We start from the raw sequence: 16850 nt of genomic DNA on the forward strand, positions 1-16850 counted from the left end.
ACTTATTTGTATACAGTATCTTGTGTATTACTTTATATCATTTGTGGTATACTTAATGCTTGCTTTGTTCTTAACCATAATGGGAATTTGGACACCTTTTGATTGTATGTTTTTCTTTCTGTCAGTTTTACCCTACCGCCAGTTGCTACATTAAAGAAAGTCAACTTGGAACGTCTTTGTCACTGTAGTAATTGGGGATGGAGTTCATCTGCCTGTCAATTCATGCAAGGCATGTGAAGGGGTCAGGACATACCATCTACACCATTACTCATTCTTCCTAGACTTGCTCTGTCAGCATTAATGTTGGCACCTCCCTCTCGTATATATTTATTCAGATTCCCACTATGTTATTCAGCTCAACTGCTCTTCTGTTAAGAAATTTTGCGTTCTATCCTTGTAAGGATGACATTCCTTGAAGATCTTTGTCTATATTGCAGACTACCACAGATTAATGGCCCCTAAATTTAAGATCCTCACAAGAGAAAAGAGGTCCTACATGTCTGCAGTATAAATACTCTTCTTTATTTAGAACGTCTCCATTCATTCACCATACTTCTGATTTCTCCTCACCCCATCTTCCTCATTCCTCGGAAGAATCATCCCTGCATCCCAATAAATTTGATTTTCTCATCGCTTGCATCAAATCACATGTAAATCATCCCTCAGTTTCTAAATTCCTAGCGGAAGAAGCATATATTATCTAAAGGCAACCAACAGAGCATTAAAACTGAAGTGAACTGGCAAGTTAGATTAAGGGATCACTCAATTACTGTGCAAAATCAGAAACAGATTTATTACCACTGACGTATCTGAAATGAAGTATGTTGTGTTAGAGCAGCAATACAATGTAAATAAATAAAATTTACAATGAATTACAGAAATAAATACCTAGTGGAGGGGGAAGAGGATGGCTTGTAGGGTTATAGGCTGAAAGTGGGTATGATAAATGTACAATAACAATAGGACAGGTACATGGATAGGAAAAGTTTAGAGGGATATGGGCCAAATGTGGGCAAAGGGACCCAGCTTCAATGAACACTTGGGCAGCATGGATGACTTGAGCCTAGCTCCATGCTGTATTAAGTGCTTAAAACAATGAAAGGTCTTTACATACTCAGCCATTGACACTTTGACCACAGGTGGTGAATTTGAAGTCTTCATAAAGATCCTTGATGGCAACCATCTACTACCAATCTCTGGCTCCTCCCACAAAGCAAATGTCAAATTCAACTTCCTCCTGAATGCCAACCCAATGAAACTTCTTGACCAGCCTCCAAAGTTTTTTTTTGTTAGAACTCTTGCTAACATCCATGTAGGCAACATCCACTGTGTTTCCTTCATCAACCTTCCTGGTAAACTTCTCGAAAAACTCCGTAAGACTGGTTGGATATGATCTACCATAACTAATGCCATGTTAGCTATGAGGCTCTGTCTACACAAATATTTATATATCCAGACCATTAGAATACTTTGCAAGGAAGGGGCATGAGGAGTTTAGAAGAATGAGGGGAGACCTCATAGAAACATTCCGAATGTTAAAAGGCATGGACAGAGTGGATGTGGCAAAGTTGTTTCCCATGATGGGGGAGTCTAGTATGAGAGGGCATGACTTAAGGATTGAAGGGTACCCTTTCAGAACAGAAATGTGAAGAAATTTTTTTAGTCAGAGGGTGGTGAATCTATGGAATTTGTTGCCACGGGCAGCAGTGGGGACCAAGTCATTGGGTGTATTTAAGGCAGAGATTGATAGGTATCTGAGTAGCCAGGGCATCAAAGGTTATGGTGAGAAGGCAGGGGAGTGGGACTAAATAGGAGAATGGATCAGCTCATGATAAAATGGCGGAGCAGACTCGATGGGCCAAATGGCCGACTTCTGCTCCTTTCTCTTATGGTCTTATGAGGGGAACCTATCAAATATTGTAAGACCTGGACAAAGTGGACAAGGAGGTGTTTCCAGTAGTGAGAAAGTCTAGGAACTGAGGACACAGACTGGAAATAAAAGGACACCCCTTTGGAACAATTATGAGGAGGAATTTTTTAGCCAGGGGGTGGTGAATCCGTGGAATTTATTGCCTTATGGCTATGGAGATCAAGTCATTGGGTATACTTAAAGTAGAGGTTAATAGGTTCTTGAATAGTAAGGGTGTCAAAGGTTACTGGGAGAAAGCAGGAGAATCGGGTTGAAAGGGAAAAACAAATCAGTCATGATCAAATGGTAGAGCAGACTCAATGGGCTGAATGGCCTAATTCTGCTCCTATACACCATAATTACAATATAATTCTTCTTGCCCCAGTAACAATCTACCAAAAGAGCACTGTAAAGTCTATAAACAACTGTATCCACAGCTCTTATTGACTATTAATCAAAGCTCTATGATTCTATTACATAATCCATTCCTTTGTACTCCAAGTTTTCTTGGGATGAAGGCCAACATTAGATTAGACCTTTTAACCATCTTTTATGGGATTATGATCTGGCAGATCACAGATAGTACTGGGTAAAACAAATATATATTTAAAAAGATCCAGATACAACAAATCAAAAATTTAAAAAATTGATGGAAATACTCAGCATGCCAGGACGCATCTGTGGGAAGAGAAATGATCAAAGTTTTGAGTTGAAGACATTTTGTCAGAACTGGGACAGGGATTAATGAAGCTCATTAACCTGCGCAGATGGTGAGGGACAGTGATGTTTGTGACAGAGTAAAACCTGGGTGACCATGGGGATCAGCTGCAAAAAAGACTATGAGTAAAAGGGAGCGAATGGAGATGAAAACATTGGCCAAAAAAGAACGTAAAAGCGGTGAAATGCAGAGTAGGGTTGTTTAGAGGCAGGGCGGGCATATAGTAACAGACAAAGTTCTAGACTGGTGTAGTCACGGTTCTCAGTTCCACTGTGGCAGGGGCTTCAAATAAATCACAATACTCCAGTAATCTGTTGTACAACAGATTGCTAATTTAGCTGTTACCTTGTCTCAGGTGAATCATGGCTGTACATACAGGATAGGATCATAGAATTGTTCCTGAGGGAAAAACAACGTGCAGGTAATCAGATCTCTGCCAGGTCCTATTACAACTACTTAATAGTGGTGCGCTGAGCAACACTTGGTAATTGGGAGCCTATATCTTCCAAATTGTTGAAAAAGAGATTCTTTAAATAAGATCTCTCTTCAGCTACTCTGCTTCCGATAAAAGGAATGCCTGCCAGGTCCAGTTCCCCTCACCACTAGTACTCTGCTGGGATGGCACCAACTCCTCAACCTCCTCTGCGCTCTTTCTAGTGTAATCACTTCCTTTCCGCAGCGTGATGAGCCATCCTGCACACGGTGTTCAAGTTGTGGCTCAACTCTGGCCAACAGCTATAGATGTGTGGTGGACAGCATATTGACTGGCTGCATCACAGCCTGGTATGGAAACAACAATTCCCTTGGATGGAAGATCCTGCAAAAAGTGGTGGGTACAGCCCAGTCCATCACGGGTAAAGTCCTGCCCGCCACTGAGCACATCTACACGAAGTGTTGTCACAGGAAAGCAGCATCCGTCATTAGGAAACCCCACCACCTGGGTCATGCTACCGTTAAGCAGAAGGTACAGGAGCCTCAAGACTCACACACACCATCTGCTTCATGAAAATCCATTACGGTCAACCTACAGAGTCTTGACACAAAGGGGATAACTTCACTGAACTTCGCTTGCCCCATCATTGAAGTGTTCCCATAACCTGTGGGCTCACTTTCAACGACTCTCCATCTCATGTTTTTTGATATTTATTGCTTAGTTAGTTATTATTATTATTTCCTTCTTTTTTGTATTTTCACAGTTTGTGGTCATTTGCATACGGTTTGGACGCCCAAGTTCGTGCAGTCTTTTATTGACTCTATTATGGGCTTACTGACTGTGCCCACTGGAAAATGAAACTCGGGGTTGTATATGATGACATATATGTAATTTTTAAATAAATTTACTTTTACATTTGAATAAGTGTTTTAAGTTTCCCATCCTCTTACATTTCTGTGCTAAAATCTTAGGCACACATATATAGCTAGGGTGTCTAAGACTTTTGGACAGTACTGTATTTGTCAACGTAGAGCAGACAGTGAATTTGTAAATCTGGTGGGAGCAAAAGATGTTGGGAGTTGCAAGGGTGGAGCGTTGCGGGAAGCATGTGGGACAGGTGGCAGAGAAGGAGTGGAGTACAGTGAGTGGTGTGGGTGCAGACATACCTAGCCCTGAGACACCAGGCAAGGTCATTTGATTGCAAACAATTGGTTTATCGGCCAATACAGAATATCTCTCTTGTGCTTCCCACCCTTTCCCCTCTCCCATCCCCTTCTCCCAACCATGATTCTGCTCTCCCTTCCTCCTTTCCAACTTCAGTCCTCAATAGAGACCCATGTCGGAATCAGGTTTATCATCACTCACATATATCATGTAATTTGTTGTAATTTTTACTTTAGCAGTACGTAAAATTACTACAGTATTATGCAAAAGGCTTAGGCACCTAAACTATATTTATGTGACTAAGACCTTTGCACAGTGTACATTCTAAACTGATGAGTGGTCCTTGTGGTGAAATGCTAACTCCTTATTTCCTTTCTAGAGATGCGCCTGAGCTGTTTTTATGCCAGGCTTCCAGTCTGGATTTAGGTCTGGATTCCTTGGAGTTTAGAAGAACGAGGAAGTGATATTACTCAAGCATGCAGTATAAGATTCCAAGTGGCTTGTTATGGTAGGAGTTGAGATGCTTACGATAGTGGACTTGGACACAATATAAGGAGTTGCCCATTTAAAGCTGAGTTGCATAGAAATTTCTTCTATTGAAGGGTAATGAATCTCTGGAAATCTCTGCTCCTGAGGGTGGTGGAGAACAGATCATTAAAGTCACAGACCATAGCCCTTGGATAGGTAGATAGATGGGAGGGGTATGGAGTTCCATGGCCCAGGTGCAGGTTGATAGAACTAGGCAATTTAAACAGTTCAACATAGACTGGATGGGCCGAAGGGCCTGTTTCTGTGCTAGACTTATGACTCATAGCAACATAGAAACATAGAAAACCTATAGCACAATACAGGTCCTTCAGCCTACAGTGCTGAGCTGAACATGTACTTACTTTAGAAACTACCTAGGGTTACCTATAGCCCTCTATTTTTCTAAGCTCCATGTACCTATCCAAGAGTCTCTAAAAAGACCGTATCGTACCCCCACAACCGTTGCCAGCAGTCTTTTCCATGTACTCACCACTCTCTGCGTAAAAAACTTAGCCCTGACATCTCCTCTGTACCTTCTTCCAAGCACCTTAAAACTGTGCCCTCTCATGTTAGCCATTTCTGCCCTGGAAAAAAGCCTCTGACTATCCACACGATCAATGCCTCTCATCATCTTATACACCTCTATCAGGTCACCTCTCATCCTCCATTGCTCCAAGGAGAAGAGGCCAAGTTCACTTAACCTATTCTCATAAGGCATACTCCCCAATCCAGGCAACATCCTTGTAAATCTCCTCTGCACTCTTTCTATGGTTTCCACATCTTCCTGTAGTGAGGTAACCAGAACTGAGCACAGTACTCCAAGCTGGGGGTCTGACCTGGGTAATAGCTGTAACATTACCTCTTGGCTCTTGAACTCAAACCCGTGATTGATGAAGGCCAATACACTGAATGAATTCCTAACCATACAGTCAACCTGTGCAGCAGCTTTGAGTGTCCTATGGACTCAGACCCCAAAATCCTCCACATTGCCAAGAGTCTTACCACTAATACTATATTCTACCATCATATTTGACCTACCAAAATGAAGCACCTCACGCTTATCTGGGTTGTACTTCATCTGCCACTTCTCAGCCCAATTTTGTATCCTATCGATGTCCTGCTGTAACCTCTGACAGCCCTCCACACTATCCACAACACCTCCAACCTTTGTGTCATTAGTAAATTTACTAACCCATCCCTCCACTTCCTCACCAGGTCATTTATAAAAATCATCAAGAGAAGGGGTCCCAGAACAGATCGCTGAGGCACAACACTGGTCACCGAGCTCCATGCAGAACATGACCCATCTACAATCACTCTTTGCCTTCTGTGGGCAAGCCAATTCTGGATCCACAAATTAAGGTCCCTTTGGATCCCATGCCTCCTCACTTTCTCAATAAGCCTTGCATGGGGTACCTTATCACATGCTTTGCTGAAATCCATATACACTACATCTACTGCTCTACGTTCATTAATGTGTTTAATCACATCCTCAAAAAATTCAATCAAGGTCATAAGACATGACTTGCCTTTGACAAATCCATGCTGACTATTCCTAATCATATTATGCCTCTCCAAATGTTCATAAGTCCTGCCTCTCAGGATCTTCTCCATCAACTTACCAACCACTGAAGTAAGACTCACTGGTCTAAAATTTCCTGGGCTATCTCAACTATCTTCCTTGAGTAAGGGAACAACACCCGCAACCCTCCAATCCTTCAGAACCTCTCCCATGCCCATTGATGATGCAAAAATCATTGACAGAGTCTCAGCAATCTCCGCCCTCGCCTCCCACAGTAGTCTGGGTTACATCTCATCCGGTCCCGGTGACTTATTCAACTTGATGCTTTCCAAAAGCTCCAGCACATCATCTTTCTTAATATCTATATGCTCAAGTTTTTCAATCCGCTTTAAGTCATCCCTACAATCACCAAGGTCCATTTCCATAGTGAATACTGAAGCAAAGTATTCATTAAGTACATCTGCTACCTCCTCCAGTTCTGTACACTTTTCCATTGTCACACTTGATTGGTCCTATTCTCTCATGTCTTATCCTGTTGTTCTTCACATACCTGTAGAATGTCTTGGGGTTTTCCTTCATCCTGCTCGCCGAGGCCTTCTCATGTCCCCTTCTGGCTCTCTTATTTTCATTCTTAAGCTCCTTCCTGCTAGCCTTATAATTTTCTAGATATCTATCATTACCTAGTTTTTTTAACCTTTTGTAAGCTTTTCTTTTCTTCTTGACTAGATTCTCAACAGCCCTTGTACACCACAGTTCCTGTACCCTACCATCCTTTTCCCTGTCTCATTGGAATGTACCTATGCAGAACAATAGGCAAATATCCCATGAACATTTGCCACATTTCCCTGAGAACATCTGCTCCCAATTTATACGTCCAAGTTCCTGCCTGATAGCTTCATATTTCCATTACTCCAATTAAACATTTTCCTAACTTGCCTGCTCCTATCCCTCTCCAATGCTATGGTAAAGAAGATAGAATTGTGATCACTATCTCCAAAGTGCTCTCCCACTGAGAGATCTGACACTTGACCAGGTTCATTTCCCAGTACCAGATCAAGTATAGCCTCTCCTCTTGTAGGCTTATCTACATATTGTGTAAGGAAACCTTCCTGAACACAACTAACAAATTCCACCCTATCTAAACACCTTGCTCTAGGGAGATGCCAATCAATATTGGAAATTAAAATCTCCCATTACAACAACCCTGTTATTATTGCACCATTCTAGAATCTGTCTCCTTATCTGCTCCTCACTGTCACTTTTACTATAGGGTGGTCCATAAAAAACACCCAGTGGAGTTATTGACCCCTTCCTGTTTCTAACTTCCATCCACAAAGACTCAGTAGACAATTCCTCCATGACTTCCTCCTTTTCTGCAGCCGTGACTCTATCTCTGACCAGCCCCCACCTCTTTTGGCCCCCTCCCTGTCCTTTCTGAAACATCTAAAGCCTGGCACTCTAAGTAGCCATACCTGCCCCTAATCCACACTCTAAACTCCTCCACTTTGTTTATGATACTCCTTGCATTAAAATAGACACATCTCAAACCATCAGTCTGAACACATCCCGTCTGTGCAGTCATGCCTCGATCAAACCGCAGATAAAAAATGCTCTCCTTTTAAATTCTTCCCACTGGTCCAACTTGTTGATGTCCATGTGCCTGTGCAGTAATGCCTCGATTAAACTGCTAAGGAAAAAGATGCTGTCCTTTTAAGTTCTTCCTGCTGGTCTAACTCGATGATGTCCATGCATCTGTGCAGTCATGCCTCGATCAAACCGTGGATAAAAAAAATGCTCTCCTTTTAAATTCTTCCCACCGGTCCAACTTGTTGATGTCCATGCACCTGTGCAGTCATGCCTCGATTAAACTGCTGAGGAAAAAAATGCTCTCCTTTTAAATTCTTCCCTCTGGTCCAACTCGCTGATGTCCACACACCTGCACAGTCATGCCTCGATACTCTGTTAGCTTTATTTATCACATGCACACCGATACACACATTGAAATACGTAGGTTGCATCAGTGACCAATGCCATCCGAGGGTGTGCTGGGCTAGCCCTTGTTAATTATATTTAAGGGGAAGACAGATACATTAAAGATTTAGGAACTGAAAGCTGAGAAGAACTTGTGCAGGACTTGCAGCATAGATCAGTCACTGAATGGTGGGGCTGTTTTGAAAGCTGTGGTAACCTACTGCTGTTCCTATTTTCTTGTGTTCAAATGCTCCATCATCTGCAGTTTATAAATTTCATTTTCTCTGCGAATGCATCCTATTAAACCTTCTTCACCACTCCATTTATTTGTACAGCTACAGGAAGGTATCTATGGACATGCACTTGCTGTTCATCACTCCTGTTTGCCTATTTGATGTAAGCGTGAAGAATCATAATGAGGATCATAATGAGGACTTATCACTGGATACAGCCTCTGATGGCTCACTCATTCAGTTGTCAGACCTCGTCGGCATACTACAGTGGAAGTACAGCCTATAATGTGCATTCAAGCATAAAGAAGGGCGATTTTAAGGAAACCGTGGTGCGTGCAGCACATGGAATTGCTTGGTCTAACTGCCTGATTGTCTGCTGTTATCCAGAAATGATGAACTATCTGAAGCCATGCGTGTCTCTACCGAGGAAGGAGCAGCCCTGTCAGGTTTGATCAGGTGATGATCTGCCTCCCATCAGTGTCAAGCTGAAGAATTAAGGTCAAAGTAGACAGCCAGGGGATGAGAAAAAATTGATCAAATTGGTAACTGTTCTAGAAGAATGCCAAACAGCTGGTGACATAACTTGAAACTTGCATGTAGTAGTTAAGAAGTAAAAGGGCAAATTGGCAGCTGTATGGATGGTGAGAGATAGTTGCCATTATGGTGGAGCACCAAAACCAAAAAAAACTGACAATGTCCTGAGTTATTCTGGAAAACAATTTAAAAGGTTCTTCTATTCCTCAGTCTGGCCTCTTACCTCCTCTCACCCGTCTGTCACTTCTCCCAGGGTTCCCTCCTCCTTCCTTCTCTCCTATGGTCCACCCTCTTCTCCTATCAGATTCATTCTGCTCTTGGATTTCCAGTATCTGCAGATTTTCTTGTGTTTGTTTCCTTCTTCTGCAACTTTTTATCTTTCCAACCCAACAGGCTTGACCTTCTAACTATCCTTCTTCCTCCCCACCACCTTTTTATTCTGGCGTCTTCTCCCTTCCTTTTCAGTCCTGAAGAAGGGTCTCAGCCCAAAATGTTGACTGATTCATTTTCATTTTCATCTATGCTGCCTGACCTACTGAGTTTCTCCAGCATTTTGAGTGTGCTAATTTGATTTGTTCTCTTGACATATGATAAGAAATGTTCTTACAAGCCAAGAGCTAATAATGGCTTCTGTGGAAAGAATCTGGAAAATGGAACAGATTAGTCATGAAAGGCCAAGACTGACAGAAGAATGCAATTGAGCACTAAAGAATATAAAGCAATAAAACCTAAACGAATTATTATCAAGGTATGAAAAGGAAAGTGAACACCAAAGATTCAATTGGAGAATGTTAGCAATGCTACATGCTTTTAATTAGGTTGCATTAGTCAGAATGATTGCTTGACCCAATTCATTTATCATTATCGTATGACGTGGGCAATCACAATCTTTCCATACCACGATTGTTCTTGGCAAATTCTTCTACAGGAGTGTTTTGTCATTGCCATCTTCTGAGCTGTGCTTATACAAGACAGGTAACCCCAGCCATTATCAATACTCTTCAGAGACTCTCTGCCTGGCATCAGTGGTCACATAATCAGGACTTATGCTATGCACCAGCTGTGGATACGACCATCCGCCACCTGCTCCCATGGCTTCACGTAACTATGATCTGGCGGGAGTGGGGGGGTAAACAGGTGCTAAACATTATCCAAGAGTGACCTGCAGGCTAGCAGTGGGAGGAGCACCTTACACCTCCCTTGGTAGAGAGGTATCTCTACCCTATCTTATAAAGGAAAATGGATCCAATGTCAAATTTGTTAACTCATGTACATGGCATAAGCATTGGATTGAATATTGAAAATTGTTACTTCAGATGTAAGATAGAGTTTCAGTATATTTCATTATTTTCCTCAAATTTTATTAGATTAACCAAAGTCCAATTTTTGTTCTTCAGGTGAATCTATCCATCTTTTTGTTGTGCTAAAATTCCTGAGCCATTCTCCCTACAGGCAATCATCAACAAATGTACTAATTTACTAACCAACAGTTAATCATAGGTTATGGCTGCATTGTAGGCAAAACTACTAAAGAATGATTCCGTTCAGTATCTTGACGAGGCTCAAAAAAAAAAGTTCCTTTATTCTCTTATGTAATTGCTGTAGATTTTATCAAAGCTGTAAATATCATCATAAATTTGAGGGAATACCAGAACACAGGTTTGCTTTCAGCACCATCTTTTATCAAGCTCAAGGTAATTATTATTTTGAACATCAGGTTACAAATTAGTGCTGATTTAATTATATTATAATAATATTATAAACAGTCTTTTGATTTAATTGCTTTAATGACTGATTATTATTCATTGTGTAGTCTCTGTTCTCTTGGATTTTATTTTTTTAAAAGCTAAAGATCCTCTTGAAAGGTTGATAAGTTACAGACTCAAAGACAAATTGGTCATTCTTACCCACCTCAGAAAAACACAATTTCTAAAGGCAGGGATGACACAGTCATGACTGACAAGAGAAATCAAAGCCAACATAAAAGCCAAAAAGACGGCATATAATAGACCAAAAATTAGTGGGAAGTTAGCGGATTAGGAAGCTTTTAAAAATCAATAGAAGGCAACTAAAAAGTCATTAAGAAGGAATATGAAGGTAAGTTAGCCAATAATATTAGAGGATCCCAAAAGTTTATTCTGATACATGGTGGTGGAGGTGGATACGATAAGGTCTTTATAGTCCTGGATAGGTACAAGGTCCTTAGAAAAATAGAGGGCTATGGGTAACCCTAGGTAATTTCTAAAGTACATGTTCAGCATAGCATTGCAGGCCAAAGGGCCTATATTGTGCTGTAATTTTTCTAAGTTTCTATAATGTGTAAAAGAAATGGTAAGAGTAGATATTGGACCGCTGGAAAATGATGCTGGAGAGGTATTCATGAGGGAAAAAGAAATGCCTGATGAACTGAATAAGTATTTTGCATCAGGCTTTACTGTGGAAGACACTTACAGTATGCTCGAAGTTTGAGAGTGTTGGCGGCAGAAGTGTGTGAATTGGCCATTACTAGGGAGAAGGTTCTGGAGGTAGATAAATCACACCAGGGTTCTGAAAGAGGTGGCCAAAGAGATTGTGGGAGTACTTGTAATGATCTTTCAAGAATCAGTTGATTCTGGCATGGTTCCAGAGGAATGGAAAATTGCAAATGTCATTCCACTTTCAAGAAAGAAGAGAGGTAGAAGAAAGGAAATTATAGGTTCAAAGGTCCAATTTAATGTCAGAGAAATGTATATAATATACATCTGAAATGCTTTTTCTTCGCAACCATCCACGAAAGCAGAGAAGTGCCCCAAAGAATGAACGACAGTTAAATATTAGAACCCCAGAGTCTCCCCCCGCAGCTCCCCTCCCACCCGCGCGTAAGCGGCAGCAAGCAACAATCCCCCCTCCCCCCACCGGCAAAAAAAAGCTACAGCACCCACCACCAAGCACTCAAGCGTGAGCAAAGCAATAGCAAAGACACAGACTTGCAGTTACCCCAAAGACTTTGAGTTTTACCCAGTATACAACATGCCACAGGCTCTCCCTCTCTGGAATGAGGGAGAAGGAGGTGTCTCCATTTTACCAGCGAGCGGGGAGACATAACAAACAACTCGCTGGTTTATGATGTTAAAAGTCCATTACTTCACTTTTTTTGAGCTCTGTGCCAGAAGATCTCAAAGATCTCGAGTCTTCGGTCACACAGCAAATACCCCGACTCCCCCGATGACACATAGGTCTCCTGCCGTGACATCAACCCTCAATCTGCTCATCTCCAGAGCCCCGAGATCCTAGGCTTCCAAATCCGAGCTGGACTCTTAGGCTGAGCCCTTGGCATGCCAAATAATGATGGTCGATTATGAAACCCCGAGAGCAGGTCTCATTCCCGCAAAGAACCGAAGTTGGCGTGTAACTCCAAGTCAGTTAGTCTGAACTCAATAGTTTGAAAGATATTGGAATAGATTGTTAAAGATGTGGTTTTGGTGTATTTGAAGCATATGATAAAATAGGCTGTAGCCAGCATGGTTTTCTTAAGGGAAAATCTTGCCTGAAAAATCTGTTGGAATTTTTTTTGAAGAAATAACAAGCAGGGTAGACAAAGAAGAATTGGTGGATGCTGTGTACTTGGATTTTCAGAAGTCCTTTGACAAGGAGCCACACATGAGGCTGCTTAACAAGTTAAGAGCATATGGCATTACGGGGAAGATACCAGCATAGATTAAACAGTGGCTGATTGGCAGGAGGCAAACAGTGGGATAAAGGGAACCTTTTCTGATTGCCTGCCGGTGCATTCCACAGGGGTCTATCTTGGGACCACTTCTTTTCAGATTATATGTCAATGATTGGGTGATGGAATTGACGGACTTGTGGCAAAGTTTGTGGACAATATGAAGATAGGTGGAAAGGCAGGCAGTTTTGAGGAAGTGGAGAGACTATAGAAGGGCTTCGACAGATTATGTTGGGCATGTGGCCAAGTGGTTAAGGCGTTCATCTAGTGATCTGAAGGTCGCTAGTTCGAGCCTCAGCTGTGGCAGTGTGTTTGTGTCCTTGAGCAAGGCACTTAACCACACATTGCTCTAATGTCTGTGCGAGGAGTGGCGCCCCACACAGACTTCCAATCTGCGCCTTGTAAGGCTTGAAAATGCCCGACACAGGCCTCTCTTGGTCTGAGTCGACGTACCCTCCTTCCCTCCCCTAGACAGATTAGGAGAATGGACAAAGAATTGGCAGATAGAATACAGTGTTGGTAAGTGTATGGTCATGTATTTTGGTAGAAAAAATTAAGGGGTAGACTATTTTATAAATGAAAAGGAAATTCAAAAATCTGAGGTGCAAAGAAACTTGGGAGTCCTTGTGCTTGATTCTCCAAAGGTTAATTTGCAGGTTGAGTCAGTGGTGAGGAAGGCAAATGAGATGTAAACATTAATTTCAAGAGGACTAGAATATAAAAGCAAGAGTGTAATTTTGGGGCTTTATAAAACACTGGTGAAGTCTCACTTGGAGCTTTGTGAGCAGTTTTGGGCCCCTTACCCAAGAAAGGATGTGCTGACATAGGAGAGAGTCCCAAGGTGGTTCATGAAAATGATTCCAGGATTGAAAGGCTTGTCATATGAAAAGCCTCTACTCACTAGAATTCAGAAGAATGAGGAGTGACCTAATTGAAACCTATTGAGTGTTGAAAGGCCTCGAAAGAGTGGATGGGGAAAGGATGTTTCCTCTGGTGGGAGAATCTAAGACCAGAGAAAACAGCCTCAGAATAGAGGGGTATCATTTTAGAATGCCTCTGACTCTAAATACTCAAAGCAATGAAAGGTCATTACATACCCAGCCACTGACGCATCGGCCACAGGTGGTGATTTTGAAGTCTCCATAGAGATCCTTGATGGCTCCAGTAGTGAAAAATCCTTCCACCATCAGGAGAATGCCATAGACAAAGAAGGCAGCTGCCACCCCGTAGATGACATACTTGAAGATGTCAATCCTGCAAGGTCAAGTGTACAAGCAACAGATTATCATACAAGGGAAGGTACCAACATTTTCAAAGCTGAAAGAATTCACTTGGCTCACGTTGATAAAAAATAATCCTACATTCCAGTTGTTAATCCATAGTGCTGTAGATGATTACTCTTCAAGAGCTTTTCCAGATACGGTGTAAATGTAATGAACATTTTTGCCTTCATCTCCTTCTCAAACAGTGAATTTCACCCTACATATGGCATTCATCAGCCTGAAGAGGACATGAGGCATATATCCATGAGCATGTGAATTGCTGGAAGATGTAATCAGTCAGAATGTTCCAATAAATGAAAATTAAAAAAAAACAACTTCAGATACTGGAAATCTAGAGTTTCATGGTGCTTATCTTGTTGTTCAGGCAACAGAATGAAATAATTTGTTGTGAGTGAACTAAACTCTTCTGCCCTCACTCTACCTAGTTTTCTTCAAGCTACTATTTCCCTATCTTGAAAAAAATAAGGATCTGGTTACTATGCCCAAGGTTTAAGTTAATTAAAATTGGAATGGAAGTTGGTTCTAGAAATCAGGCACTTCCTTGCTCATCCATCTTGTCCACACATTCAGTAAGAATGTAGTTGATCTGATTTTTGTGTTAAGTCCTCTCTGCTACCTGACCTCTACGACCATTACAGTCTGAATATTATCAGCCTACAATCTGCTCGTTTTTTTACCACCATTTCCCCCAACTGGATCTGGTTCCAATTACCTTTCATCTCTCTCTGAATGGTTCCCACTATCACCTAAAGAAGGGATTCTGCAGATGCTGGAAATCCAGAACAACTCACACAACATGCTAGAGGAACTCAGTAGGGTCTCAGCCTGAAATATTGGGTATTTATTCCCCTCCATAGATTTTCCCTGACATGTTGAGTTCCTCCTTCATTTTGAGTGTGCTGCTCCCACTATCACCTTTTTTACTTAAGATTCCAGAATTCGTAACCTTTGTGTTCCAGCTTCTCTTCCCCCAACAACTGTCTTCCCCTCCCCACATCTTTTATTTCTCTGCCTCCATCTCTCAACCACTTGCCTTGTCTCTCCTATTTGGTTTCATCTGCCCTTTATTCTTCATCCTCCACCCGCTCCTGCTTAGTCCACCAATCACCGCTGGCCCCTTTTTCACTGCTCCCCCTCTCCACTTTATACCAGCTATCTCCCCTCTCCACTCCTCATCCTGATGCAGGGTTTCAACCCAAAACATTGATGATTCATTTCTCAGCACAAATGCTGCTTAACCTGTTGGTTAGTTCAGGTTCCAGCATCTGTCATCTGAAGTGTCTCTCTTTACAAAATCCTTGATATTCAGTGGCTTAACCCTTCTAGCACTCCTTCTCACCTCTATCTTAAGTGTGTAAACGTTGTTCTAAATCAGAGATTCCCAACCTGGGGCCCACAGACCCCTTGCTTATTGGATTGGTCCATGGCATAATAAAAGATTGGGAACCCCAATTGGGGTGGATTTCTCCATAATGAAATATCCTTTCAATATCCGTCCTCTTGAAATCTCAGACCGTTACATTTCACTAAGATTACTTTTCATGCTTTCTGTACTCCAATGAGTATATGCTAAGCTGGCAGATCCATTAAAAAAAAGCTTTCATCCTGGAATCCGGGTGAGATTTCGTTTAACTCCCTTGTAAGTGTAGTCTCCTTAGAAATGAATAAGGTACTTGGGACCTAGTTGATGATGGACTGGGCAACATATGTATCCACATACCAATTTTAGATGTCAATTGGATAGGTGGGAGGGGAGAAGCAAATAACATTTTCATTGGGAAACAAGTTATTGTGCTAGGAATAAAAGTTGAACATTTGGTAACAGCAAGTCAGGTGACATCAGCAGTGATAGAAATAAATTGGTGCTTCACATCAAAGGCATCCCATCAGAACCTAAAACATCAAAGAACCGTCAAAGACATTCCATCAAAACCTAAAACATAAAAGAAACAACAACATTCTATCAGAACCTGAAATATCAAAGAAACACCAAAAGCTTTCCATCAGATCTGAAACACTAACTCTGTGCCTCTTTCCACAGATGTTGACTGACCTGCTGAGAATTTCCTGCATTTTCTGATTTTATTTCATATTTCTAGAATCTGGAATTTTATTTCAATTTTTATTTTTGAGAGTTAACAAACCTGAAACTTGTTTATAATCTATAGACACAATGGCTCAGGATTTTAGATTCAATTAATTCAATGCAGTTTAGAACAAGAAAGCTACTATCAAGAATAGGGAACGTGAAATACAGGTTTGTTATCAAAACCAATCCATTTCAGAACAATGTTTTCAGAAAGGAGACCTGCCGAACTTCTTTGGAATTTGCCATTTACTTCACTCAACCTTGCAGGCATGGTAGACTGTGAAATCCCCACAGAAATGGATGCATAGACTACTCTGTTCAACAAAAGTAGTGGATCAACATTAACAAAGTAAGACTAGCTTCAGAAAAAAAGTGACAGGTTATCTCCTTAAGATATACTGGAGGCGCTGATATACTGAACATTGAGATGGAGAAAAGGCAACTGAAAGGCACAGTCTGAGACTAAGGAACCAGTACTTTAGATTGAAAAAAGGGAAAAATTATCTTTACTAGAGGGTTGAAATTCTCTAACTCTGCGGCTCTGGATACTTAATTCTTGAATGCATTCAATGGGTTTTTGGGCACCAAGGGAAGCAGTGGAAATGGGGATCAGGGAGGGGAAATAGATGAGTCGTGTTCTTATTGATTGCTGAACAGAGTATTATTATGGTGGTGCAGTGATTACATTATCAACATTTCAAGTTCAGATTAAAATCAGATTTATTTTCACTGTTTAATGTAACATGAAATCTGTTGCTTT

General features: G+C 41.4%; 1 protein-coding gene across 2 annotated transcripts in view; it reads right to left on the minus strand.

The window, feature by feature from the left end:
• Positions 1–16850, minus strand: part of LOC140197193 (proteolipid protein DM beta) — a 271447-nt gene that overhangs the window by 36852 nt on the left and 217745 nt on the right. For both annotated transcript variants that reach the window (XM_072257118.1, XM_072257116.1), the window contains exon 3: positions 13816–13972. In XM_072257118.1, coding sequence (XP_072113219.1) covers positions 13816–13972 — 157 coding nt within the window. The remainder of the gene's footprint in view (positions 1–13815; positions 13973–16850) is intronic.

Source organism: Mobula birostris, chromosome 5, assembly GCF_030028105.1.
Source record: "Mobula birostris isolate sMobBir1 chromosome 5, sMobBir1.hap1, whole genome shotgun sequence".
NCBI classification, from domain to species: Eukaryota; Metazoa; Chordata; class Chondrichthyes; order Myliobatiformes; family Myliobatidae; genus Mobula; species Mobula birostris.